Raw genomic sequence first — 13551 nt, forward strand, 5'->3', positions numbered from 1 at the left:
TTTTTTTAAGAGATCTCAAACAAAACAATCACCCACTAACTAGGTACATAAAAACACCCTGAATATATGTTGGAGAAATAATACTTTGTCTGGGTACAGACACAGTGTGGTATTTTATAGAACTGGAGAATTCAGTAGACTATGCAGGGATACTTCACATTGTGCTTCTGCTAAACAAAGCATAATTTACCCACCAAGAGAGGTTCTGGACTTAATTCATTCGGCGTTTCAGTGACCTAAAAAAAATTTACTTTATTTTATTCTGGTAAATCAATTCTAATAGTTTAAGGAAATAATTCAAGCCTGAGCATGGGATCTCTTAATTTCCTTTCTGTGAAAAACTCTCTGACACACTGCTGCTTAATTATTATTTATAACAGAAGTACCAGCCTGTTGCCAGAAAAGTTCAAACTTAATTTTCTGATTAGCTCTGTTCTAAGACTTCGAAAATTAAGGATTAGAAAGTAATATGCTTATCCAAGTAAAACCTGCTCTAAATAGGCTGCTCTGTGAATAATTGCACTCAAGTGAATAGAACTGATCCTGGTACAGACTGCAACTCAGCATGAGCTGAAGTGTTATATTCTGCTTCCTACCAATGGAACCTTTACTTATAATTATGTAATTGCTTGACGATATTAATTCTTGTTTCCCACAATCCATTTATTTCTAGGCCCTATGCTGACAAGGATCCCATAAAGAATACCTGATAAAATCATAATTCTTCACTTCAACCTGAACATGATGTATTTATTGCATATTTTTTATTTATGTCCTGCACAGAACTGCCATAATGGAATAGAAATCTGATGTATGAATCAAAGATTAGAAGTTACCCCTAAATCCCATATATTCATAAATGTCAAATATACTCTTATCACCAATTTCTATGGTCAGACATTCTAATCCCATTTCCTTACCTTTGTCTCTAAATTTCTGCTCTATTTACTGTATGTATACATAGAACAAAAATTGTATTTCAGCCAATTTCATGGCAATTTTCTAAGACAAGGCATAAAAATGATTTCTGCTTCTACTTTACTGAAAAGAAACAAAGTGACTTCAGTCTTCTTTGTTTTATAATAACCTTAGCTCAAGGGGAAGTCTGTGTTAAAAGAGAACTCAACTGAACAAAAATTCAATGCAAACCAAAGAGAAATGAAACTCTCACGCTACAATAGTGACAAACCCATCCTATCCTAACAAACCTCTAACTGTCTAGACAACAGAAATGGTCAGTCTTTTATTTAAAGGCTTTTTTTCAGTACTTTCATACTTAAGTACCTCGTTCAACTGGAAAAATAAATAAATAAAAGCTCAAACTCTGTCCCATAGAAGCTAACTGTATCTCAGGCTTTTAATCAAAAGGGTAAATTCTTACTGCACTTGAATTTCTAATGTTTACAGAGCACTGAATACAATTACGAGGCAGCAGAAGCAAAATATTTCCAGTGCAGCTTTTTACATCAAATCAGGTTTCATCTACAAAAAACCCCAACCATACCCATTATTGTATCTGAACATGCTTATCTGCCTTTTCCAGGATCAAATACAGATCAAATACAAAAAGCAGTAGTCAAGAAACAAGTATTCCAAACAAAGCAACCACCCTTACCAAAGGAAGTCTTTAAGTAAAGCACTTGAATTCTTGATACAGTGCTCAATTTCTTGCTTGGGGTCAGAGCCTATGTGGTACTTTCTTTGAGCCCATAACACTGTCAACCCCTGTATACCTTACGTTAGTGCCACTTCTTTCTTGAGTTAATGTCTCAGTGAGACTGGTCAGGGACCCAATGCTAGAGGTACAGCACAAATACAACCGTGACTGGAAGGCCTTAATACTCCAGACGCTACTTATGGTGAATAGTGTCATGCAGAGGTCCAGAGACTCCAGCGGGACTGCTGTAGGCCACATGAAGAAGCAATGAGCTAATAAATGGGATGTGGTCCTATGTGCAAGACTAGGTTAAAAGGTAATGGCATCATGATCTACTTCTCCAGGAAAGCTGTATTTTTAGGGCAGACAGGGTCTATGCCACCGCTGAACAAAAAATAAAATAAATATCAAAACCATATCTCCTAGGATGGGAGCATCCCTATCCCAACTAAGTGATTCACTGGTTAATCCACATATGAAACCCAGAGAACTACGCTCACCTTATAAAATGTGTAAACCTACAGTTTGGGTAAGCATAGATTTGACAGGAAATCTATGGTAAATATTCATATTTTATTATTTTCTGTTGTTTCTTAAAATAACTTGTTAAAATATACATACAAGAAATACATACCTCTCCATTCTCCCTCTGTAATTTTGATTTTATGGATAAGCAATAGTTGACATCACTGGTTTTTCTTAATTCTTAAAAGAAACAGGAAAATAGGGAACATATGTGAAAAATGTAAAATAATTTTGCATATGCAGACTTGAAATACTTGGAGTAGTAGAGCAAATAAGGAACAAAAAGTTACAGATATGAAAAGCACCAGAGTTTACAATATAACAGTCTAAAATTAAGAAGCCCCAACATCTCAGAAGATTCATATTTTTAACTGTGAAATGAAACTCAGCTGGTCCATCTAGGAGATTTGTTTTTCCCAATCTGTAATTTACACTTCCGTGTCATTCATTAATTTTGTATACTTTATAAAAGAACAAAAATCAAAATCCCTCAGCAAAATTAAATCAGATCATCTTCTATATAAAATATAGGGTTTTATTCTATTTTAAATGACAGGCTTTATTTCTTTTTAAATTACAGAAATATTTGCAAGTAAAATTTCTCTTAAACTTCTGACTATAATGGCCAGTTTTTGTTTGGGTGTCACTCCACTGACTTCAATAAAATTAATTTTTATTTACATCAGTATAAATGAGATCAGAGACTGAAGATCATATTGGTTTCCCAGTGGAATTCAAAGTAATTCTGTGTTATGCAAAAAAAGCCCTAAAGTATTGTAATAATAATAAAAAGTCTGCAAAGTCAAGTGTTCCTATCTGAAGAATTGCCAGAATTAAGACTGCACTATGCAGTTTCTCCTGCAGCCTGAAATCATCAGGGAATTTGGCTGCTAAAATCTAAAAAATCTCTGTGGAGTATGCACAAATCTTGATTATATATTGTATAAATGTGCCTAGATGTCTGAAAAGCATGCCCTTTCATGTATCAAATACTTTTTGAAAGTATGGAAATAATTTCAAATTAAGAGGTTCCCAAAATCACTGGGAAAAAAATATATTTTTTTCTATAGTCTCATTTAGTGAAACAGCTGAACCATTTTGTTTGAAATTTCTTGAAATAATTCACCAGAGGCAATGGTAGTTATAGACTGTTTCATTCCAAATGGTGAAGATTTAGTGAAGTTTTAAGCAAGTGAGCATGAAAACTTATAATTGGGAAGTATTAAGCACCTCTAACTGTATTCAAGGAGAATTGCTTTAGCACAGACTGCAAGACATTAAAAGAATAAAATACATTCTGCCTACACAATCGTGTTGATCCCCAAAAGAAATATTTTAATTTCTTCTATTCTGAAATGTAGGACAATTTACTACAGCAAGACTGTGAGAAAATAGCAAACTATACACACATTAACATATCTCCCTTTAAGTACAGGCAATGTCTTGTCTTTCCTCACAAAATATGAACTTGATAAAACACTCGGGACATAAGATTACCTGTAGCGATTTGGTGGAAAATTACTGGAATTGGCTCTGTTGTAACTAACACATCTTCATCGTTATCAGAACTGGAAACATAAGTGTTATCTACAAAAGAAAAACACCTTGCATGGTGAAGTCCAATTGTGCTCTGCCAGCCCCTTCCGATGTTGCCCATCTCACCCTTGTACCATAAGGAACCACTTCCCATGTGATTAGGGAAGCCTAGCACTATCATCTTCGCAGTGTGTTTTTTTCTGCTGAGATTGCTAATGAAAAGAAAAAAACCAAAAGGATGGAAGATTTGGACCCAAATTTTATAAAAGCAAACCCCTAGAGTCCAATGTCATGGCTTTCAGGAATCACACCAAGCGCTGCTCTGAACTGTCCCTCAAGGCTTATGGGGGTTTGAGCCAACCTTTTCCAAAATGAAGACTTGTTCTATGCTTTTTATCATGTCTGACACTAAAACTCAAGCTAGGTCTGGTGTACAGCATGAAGGCTGCATTCAGAGCTGGGTGTTAACAGCCTATTATGCAAAATACCTGTGCCTCATTTTGCCTAGTCACATAAAGGATGGTTGAAGTATCTTCTAATCAGTGGATAACCTTTCTTGTGCCTAATTCAGGAAAAAAAATAATCTTTCCTCCCACTTAACAAAAACATTAGGTATGGATATGAATATGGAAAGTCTATTCCAAACTTTCTTACAAAATGTGGAGATTAGGCTGTGATTTTTTTTTCTTTTTTGTTTTCTTTCCAGCCAAATGTTTAGTAACAACAAACAAGAAGCAGCAAGTTTTTATGTAGTATCTGCAGAAGCTTATTTTGCATTAATTGCTGAACTGCCTATGAAAGTAATAAGATTTTGTTTTCTACTGATCTGGGCTGAATTGAAACGTATGCTCTAGAGCATAAAGGCTGACAATTAAGATAATCGCAGATAAAGAGACAAATAAGAGAACTGAAACAAGGACTTGATCTATCATAATTTTGAACATTCCAGTCCCACATCAGCAAAGTGTGTGAACTCACACATAATTTTAAGCATACTGCTGCAATCTCAAAGCCTTTGACCACAGTGCTTCCAGTGAAATGTTAAAAATGTTAACGTTAATTGATCAATAAATTCAGCAATATTATTATTTGTATTACAGTGGTTCTTAGAAGCCTGTATCAAGACGAAGCCCTGGCACTGCCACCCCTTTCTCGCACAGGTGTGCCACGCTGCCTTTGCAGACTAGCAGCTGCACTGCCGTACACAGACAGGCGCATGGGGCTTTCCCAGCCTGCCGCCTGTGAAACAGCCTTTCTGCCACATTCACACAGATCTACCGAGTCTGACACTATCCCACACCTTTGCCTACTTCCACTCCTGCGCTGTCTCATGAGGTAATCTGAGTAATTTGTGCTCAGCTCAACAAACATGTATTGCGAGCAGGCAATTGCTGCAGGAGGCTGACACCACTTTTCCCTGAGCACTGCACTCCAGTGGGCACAGCAACCTGCTCCATCTGCTCAGTTTGTGTCTGCTCGGCTACACGCTTGGCACAGGGATGTGTTTTAGAGCCACAGCATTGTGCAAATAAAACGGGGTCCCTCCAGCCATCTGCCAGCATTCACTCCTTCTTCTCCCACTTTTGTCTGTCAGCAGGACAGGCTGTAAACTATGCCTCCAAGACAGCTGCATCTCACTCTCTCCACGAACCCCTGCCTTGCCTCTATTTGCATGCTCCACCTTGCTGCCATCATTTCAGTGTCAGCCTCACCATACTGGATGGCTCTGAGTATACAACACATGCCCATTCCTTTCCCAGGTTTGGGAGTGTAACTTACTGGTATAGAGTCTAATGAGCTGGAATAACTGAGGTCAGCATTTCACTCTAAATATACCATACATATGGATGGGAGAAAGGAAATCCATGTGCTAGAACTTATTGCTGTATGAAAAAGTAGCAAAAACAACAATATGTGCTGTACAGAATATACAATTATCAAGATATACATATATGGATTTTAATTATATTTTTATTTCCATTGTTTGTCATTCTTTCATAATAACTTTTCACTGCCAAGTTTTTGTTTTCCTTTTCTATTTGGCAACCATTGGGGGGTTTTTTCTTTCCTTCCATCAGTCTAATGAAACTTGAAATTAAGATACTGAGTTTGGTTTGCTTTCTTCAACATCCAGTTTCTAACACACTACACCCAGGAACACCTCTCCTCTTAAGCAGAATCTGCCTGGACCTAGTGGAGGGATGTAACAAACCACTCGATGCCAAATTGGTTCTTTCTGTCTCTGCTGCAATCTAATGAGGTCTAAGAAAAGGATGTTTCTGTTAACACATGTGTAACCCACAAATCACTGGGATAAAAGACTACAGCAGTTCTACAAGTTTATGGCAGCCAACACATATCACTCAGAACATACATTCATTAGCAAAATGCTTGCTGCTGTAATGGTTCTCACAGGAGTCATGATCCACTCATATTAATGGAACTTTAGTCTACTCGCTGATGTTATATTCTATAACTGCTCTTTAGGAGCATTATTTTCCCCCAGTTGTGTCAATGTTATGAGAAAGATATTTTGCTGGAACTGATATTACCTGCCTCTAAAATTTTCAGTGATATTTTCACAATTTCAGCAATGTATATATAACTTTGAGACATTACTGTCTCAACACTATTCCTATTAAGTTCTTCAGTGTGCCTTTGTGAGCATATTTTTAGCTTTCACTCATAATTATGAAACATTCAAACACCTTCCATTATTGTTGAAAGTTGTCATGTCATATTACAGTTCCCATAGGTATGATTTAACGCTCAGCTGTTTGTAATCTTTTGATGCTCTATGAAGCAATTCAGCAATAGCTACACACTGTTATCAGTGCCAAAGCGGTGACGCTGCATACATAACAGCAATGCATGGAGCTAGAGTATACGCAGTACCCAAGCTCTTCTTATAATATCTAAAATTTACTTGTGGTGGTATCATTTTCAGCTGAATGAACATCATTTGTATGGTAACTTAATCTTTTCTATTTCATATATTTATTGCATACATTAGCAATTTATCTGATGATCAACTCTGACAGCCTTCTCATGGACTTCCAAATTTGATCCAATGTGTATTACACACTCTTAATCTCCAAAGGATATGACTTTGATATAGCTACACACTAATGGACTTAAACCTTGATCTGTAAAGACTTATCCCGTGAGAAATTTAATTTGATGAGCATATGCTGCTCTGAACTCTAGCAACTAGCAGCAATACTTGAAGATCATCTTCCAGTTGAGGAGCATACCAGCACAGAGCTTCCCAGGCTTGACACCATCACACCCTGACATGTCCCTGAAACATCCCTTAAAATACATGCCAGAGAAGAGATAGCCACAGTCAGCAGTAATGTTAAGTTAGAGATTTAGCACAGAGGAGACAAAGAATCTGGCTCACCAAGTCAAAGCAAGTATTTTTAGGATCAAAGCTGTAAAATGGCAAAGAGTCATTATCCTTCCTAAGACACTAAACACCTCTTCATCACAAAGTAAACATACAGACTGCAAAAGCTTGAGATATGAATGAAATCAGCTCTTCCAAAGGCTTGAAGGGTTAGATTTTTATTCAGTAAACATGCACAGCTGGTTTACCCCCCCTCACCAAGTTAGCTACAGTGTAAAATGTTCAAATTCTATCTGGCTTTAAAATATAGGGTGTGATGGCAGAGAATATTCATTAGGTTTTAGAGCCATCAAAGTCACTCAGGCTTGTAGGCCATCAGGGCATGCTGCAAACAGCATCCGTAAGGGAAGTTTGAGGTCTGTCAGACAGAAGAGTTTGCCAGGAGATGAGATCTTATGTGCTGTGGGAGTAACTGCTGGTTCAGTGCTCCAGCTTGCCATTTAGTTTAGGGGTTCATAGAGATCAAGTTCAGTGCCTTCATAATAGCTTAATCCCTGAAATGAATAAATCAATTACTGACATTTAATAAAACAAACCGTTAATAAAATACAATGCAGATTTTTTTCAACTATTTGTCCCTCCTTTCATTGTCAGGTCAATGGAGTAATCAGTGAATCAATTTATCACTGGTATGAATGTGCATTTTATGAATTTCAGTTTCTCTGCTTACTACATGTTGAATAGATTATTATTAGTAGCAGTTTTTCCTCCAGTTTTTAACTGGTGAAAAAAATATCTCTCACAAAGGTTGTGAGCATTCTTTCACATAATCCATTGTATTTAGCATCACTGCTGACACTGATTTCTCTCTGCATCTGCTTCAAACACTGGTGTTTTGAACAGACAGCCTACTCCTGCTTATCAGTGAAGAAGATCAAAGCCTCACTTCTTTAGAGATTCTAAAAGAAACAAGAAATATTTCTTTTAGAAATATTACAGAGATGTTACGGATAATGGTCAAAAAAGGCCAGAGGGTTTCATATCATTCATGGTACTTACACTATTAAATACTCCCAGGTGCAAAATACACAATGTGATGCAATCCAACAGTACTACCATGTACCTTTACTTGCACAGTGCCTGTCTGCCCTCACCCTCACTTCCCTCTCCTGCTTCTGCTAACCTCTGTGCCACCTGAAGTATCTGTGCAGTCTCTTTGTGAAGGAAATCAGGGAAACAAGCTAGCTGAAAACTAGTTTTTGCTCTTTCCTGGTTGTCTTTCATATGGATGATTCCCCTTCTCTGGGTTGGCCACATGGTAACACAAATGCTTTTGCCAACCCAGCTCAGGGTATGACAGGGAGGCAGGACTGAGCAGCTGGGAACAGCTTTGCAAGCTTATGTTACCAAAGACATACCTGTACACAAACCATTGGCTGCAACAGACCCTGAGAAGCATCAATGCACAGTCCACAGGCTTAACTTTAAGAACGTGAGTAGTCTCATTAAGGTCTAACACATAAGTGCTTTGCTGGCCCTGCGCCAGACTGTGCAGCCTCTTGAAAGATCAAGCTTTATCTACCATGCCAAAGAGGAGTTGGGCGCTTTCTCACTCTTATCACTGTTGGCTCCAGACACGGAAAGCATCACAAGCTCCGGTCTCTGTAAACTTGTGAACCAGGTTTTCTCACCCTGACCCAGTTGATAAATGATGCCTGAAAAGGAGAAATGACTGTGAAAATAATCTAACTAATGGAAAATGATTAGCACAAGGATGCACCTGGAAGACATTAACACCCTTTCAAATATTCTCATCTGAATATTGCAAATTGCAGTAACATGCATACAAGTGTCATGGACAAGAACGTTGCACTGTACCTGGGTAATCCTCTGAGACATGCACTGAATAGGATACACTGTAAAAAGAAAAAAAAAGAAACAACAGAATTAATAACAACAACATTATCTGCTGGCATAAGATTCTTTTCTTGCTCCTGTATTATTTTATGTTCATTTATAGGTTCCTGACAGTTTCCAGGACAGAAGGTAACAGCTATTTTGATGGCTTTTGAAGTGTACAGCTAAAAAAAAATGTCATGCCCATTTTGAAAGCTTACTTTGCTAAATTGGCACATCCCTATTTCAACCTTCATAAAAAGAATATCAAGACTGCATTATGTTCACTTTAGAGTAATATTTCACAATGTCTGTACTTATGCTTAAAAAAAAAAAGTTGCTCTTTGAACACCAGAACTAGAAAAGCCCAGTTTTCTCTGCATCTGTTTCTGGGATTTACTCAAGGCTCAGTAGTACTTCTGTATGTTCCTGTTAGTCTCAGCAAAGGCTCTGTATGGTTTGGACTCCTTCCTCTCATCAACCCCCCATATTTATAACAGTTGTGGCAATCTTATTTGACACCTCTACCTCTCTGTCAAGCTGAGTTCAAATCAAATTTGAAAGAGCCACGGTCACAGTAAAGGGTAGCTTCACTACATGGATTACCTGAATCTGTTTCATCAGAAAACGGACATACAAACATACTGTCCCAGTCCTCCAGTTCAGCCCACATGTGCTTTCCCTACCACCCAGTGAGACGTTCACTAAACTCACTGCTGAGAGCAGGACAAATGGGCATGATGGTCTGCTCAGTTATCTAAGTACCCACCAAGTCCCTTTGATTTTTTTAAGGTTAATGTGCGTCTTCATTTTGCATTGAAAACATTCAACTCTGCAGCACGCTGAAAGCTTTCTGTTGTATAATTCATGTTCTTTCCACTTCTAAATCCTATAAATTGTATATGTCAACCTACACATTTAAATAATACATGATGTGTGTTCATGTCTGTAGTGAGTTAAGCAGACAAAGGGAGGATGGCACAGTCCTCAATAAATTTTGGTATGTATTGTACATTGCTGAAAATTGATTCAGTGGATCTTTCTAAATTACATGAATACAACTTCCATGTAGATTATAAAATAAAACCATGGGTGATTTTTTTCTTTTTCTCTCTCAAGGACTTCTGTTAAATGAGGTCTATTTTCACTATCCAATGACTGGAAGAAGCAATCAATACGAAAAAGTAGGTCTCATACTTTCTTCCATAAGTCAATCTATTACCGCACAGCCCTGTCACCTGTTTTTGCACATAATCTATTCTAGCGTAATTCATTTTATGTATTGTTTGACTATGAAGCAAAGATGCCTGTTTCTTCAACAGCTGCAAATGGTCACATAAATTGAAGCAGAAAGAGTGTGTATTACAGCTGACAACAGATTTAGCCACACAACTCTTGATAGCCTCAGTCAAGCCAGAATTAAATCCCATCACTGTGTAAATTCAACATTTTGTGATTTTTCTCTTTTAGTTATTTTTCAGACATTTGGAATAGGCAGCATCTATATCCCCTCATCTTGGAGTATTTTCCCTAAAGACTGGGGTATTTAAATCTAATTAATCTGTAATGGTATAAAATATCACTATTTTAAATAGGGAAATATTCCAAAATAAGGAAATGTTATATCTCAGTGCAGTCATGTGTGGAGAATTTTGTCCTGTGGTGCAAAAAAACCCCACCAAAAAAGTCCCCAAGAAGTTAACTAAGGGCCTGTTCTTACCAAAAACTATCTTCTAGACATTGTGTTTGTAACCATGACTTCTTCCTTCTACTACCAAAATAAGTACTTCAGTCTTATTCTTTTAGACTGCCTCCAGAATTACTGTGTATAGGTTTGTTTGACTATTGTTATATAGGATTATCTTCAAGTGTGGACTTTTATTCTAAGAAAAGAAAAATCTTTCTAGAACTCAGGAATTACTCCATGTTCAAATTTAAAAACTATCTCAATCCAATTTAAAAGCTGCAGCAAAGCAGGGAAATTCCACGTACGTATTAAAAAAAAAAAAGTTCTTCATATTGAGGACAGGAACAGGGGCTAGAGAAGTTACAGAGTCTCTATCAGTGAAGATATTCAAAACTCAACTGGATAAGGCCCTCAGCAACGTAATCTATCTTTGAAGCTGGACTTAACTTCGAAGTTGGTTCTGCTTTGAGTGGGGGTGGACCAGATAGTCTGCACAGGTCATCCCCCCCACATAATTACCCTATGCTCCTATGTGCAAAAACCCTATGAAAGTGTGTTTCTCTTCCTTCTTCATCATATGGTATCTGTGACAGTAGCAGCTGTGGCGACATTAAATGGAAATTAATGAGAAAAAAATATACTGTAGGTCTTGTGAGATGGAACTAAAATGAAAAGGTTCATGAAGATGCAGGTTAGAAATAGTCTCAAACCAGATCCTGTAATGACTGCAAGCAATTCAGGATCTGATCCAGAGCCCACTGAATCCAGTAGTGGTCTCACTACTAAGATGAATATTATCAGAGAGGGGAAAGGAAAGGAAAGATAAAAATCATATAAAGTAAAATTATTCTGTGATCCCAGTAATAAAGTCCCCTTACAGAAAAAAAATTGCCACCAAAATCTGATGCCACCTCCATCTGAAAAGCATTAATATAAAATCTATCTGCCAAACCAAAATCAAATGGTAATATGTTGGAAATAATAATGGAATCTGATAAGCCTGTGCTGCCACTTCAGAGGAAAGCATTTAAAGGAGATGTGAACCAAAGATTAAAAAACAAAATGCCTGAAAATGGGATATTTACTTCCAATTAAAATAAACCAGTAGTTTTTATTAGAAACACTACTGACTCAGTTTAGGAACTGAACAAACTTAGTTCAGTCCTTGACTCAGCAGAACTATTTGTTTATTATGCTGGGTGTGTTTAACATTATTAGCCGCCCCCCCCCCCCCCCAAGGGAATGTCTAATTTTCTTCTTTCTATCTAAATTCACATCTTCAGCACATGTTGGGATCTCTGTGCTGCCCTCTCTTCAGTGTCCCCAGATCAGTGTACTCTCAGAAGTATTAGTGAAGTTCTCGTGGGAACAGCCTTTTAGATAGGCCATTCCTCTCACATGTATTTAAACTCACATTTGGGGAGAATAAACGGATTGTTTGAGCCCCCAGAGAGAGGCGGTGGTGCTTTGCTTGGGCTTGTAATCATATGTTAGTTATGTGCAGGCTATGGAAGCAAAAAGCCAAAATAAAACTACTGAACAGAACCAAACTTGGTTTTGTGTCCCAGCTTGCCACTGTGATTGTCACATATGATCACACTTTGGCACATTTTTCTGCAGTCAGGATAAACTGCTTCCTAAAGATTGTGCACCTGATTTGTCAGAAAACAAGATATACCAGGCTAACAAAGGTCTCTTAAGAGGTTCCAGTCCTGCAGCCACCCAAGCATTTTCCCGCTGACTTCAATGAGACTTAGAGCCAAGACAGAAACACAGGACTGTGATGGCTTACAGCACCTTCAAAAAGCAGACTTCAGTGAAGATGCAGATGTTCAACACCTCTCGGTGTTAAATCCTCTCAGAGACAAAACAAGCCTTTACTGAAGCAGCTTTCTCGTTTAAGTACTCAGAAATGCAACTGGAATTAATTTAGGCCTGGCCTCCACATAGAAGTACAACATGATTATTCCAGTGAGGGATGTGATTTTTTCTTCCGGCAATGCAGTTCCTCTGTACAACCCTATTGCAGTTACATTGCTATAAATACAGCTTATAGCACTATAATTTATTTCCATTCCCATAAACACATTCTAACCAGCAAACCATCGTCCTTGCTCATTCAGTTATATTGCTTTAGCTACATGAACATAGTCAAACTCTTGGGTGTAAACAAAGCCTCAATGATCGTGTTATTTGTTTCATTCAGCTTAGACCCTCTGCAGAAGGCATCCTACAGTACATATATTTCTCAACCCTTAAGCTCAGAACAAGCTTCATACTAGAAATGGCCTTGTAAAATTTTTGTTATTTAACAAAGAGTAAAGCACCATATGAGAAACTAGTGAGAGTTGTCATGTTTCACTGCTTATGAGTTTTTAATGTAAACTTTGTATTGCTTGAAATAATACTAATGTGTAGAGCCCAAGCCTTAGCTTAGTGTGGTGGGTTGACCTTGGTTGGACTCCAGGTGTCCACCAAGATGCTATATCACTCCCCCTCCTCAACTGGACAGGGGAGAGAAAATATGACAAAAGGCTCATGGGTCGAGATAAGGACAGGGAGATCACTCAGCAATTACCGTCACAGGCAAAACAGACTCGACTTGGGGAAATTAGTTTAATTTATTACCAATCAAAATCAGAGTAGGATAATGAGAAATAAAACCACATCTTAAAACACCTTCCTCCCACCCCTCCCTTCTTCCCAGGCTAAACTTCACTCCCGATTTCTCTACCTCCTCCCCCCAAGCGGCACAGGGGGACAGGGAATGGGGGTTGCGGTCAGGTTAGCCTGCCTCACCATGGTCTTCACCACGGGCTGCAGGAGAATCTCTGCTCCGGCGCCTGGAGCACCTCCTCCCCCTCCTTCTTCACTGACCTTGGTGTCTGCAGAGTTGTTTCT

General features: G+C 38.0%; 1 protein-coding gene across 1 annotated transcript in view; it reads right to left on the reverse strand.

The window, feature by feature from the left end:
• LOC143172099 (protein mono-ADP-ribosyltransferase PARP8-like) overlaps nt 1-13551 on the reverse strand; it is a 119095-nt gene that overhangs the window by 65499 nt on the left and 40045 nt on the right. The window contains 3 exon segments of the mRNA XM_076361350.1: nt 2292-2362; nt 3680-3769; nt 8946-8983. Of these exon segments, the coding sequence (XP_076217465.1) occupies nt 2292-2362; nt 3680-3769; nt 8946-8983 (199 nt within the window).

The sequence above is a fragment of the Aptenodytes patagonicus genome, chromosome W (assembly GCF_965638725.1).
Source record: "Aptenodytes patagonicus chromosome W, bAptPat1.pri.cur, whole genome shotgun sequence".
Classification (NCBI taxonomy): domain Eukaryota; kingdom Metazoa; phylum Chordata; class Aves; order Sphenisciformes; family Spheniscidae; genus Aptenodytes; species Aptenodytes patagonicus.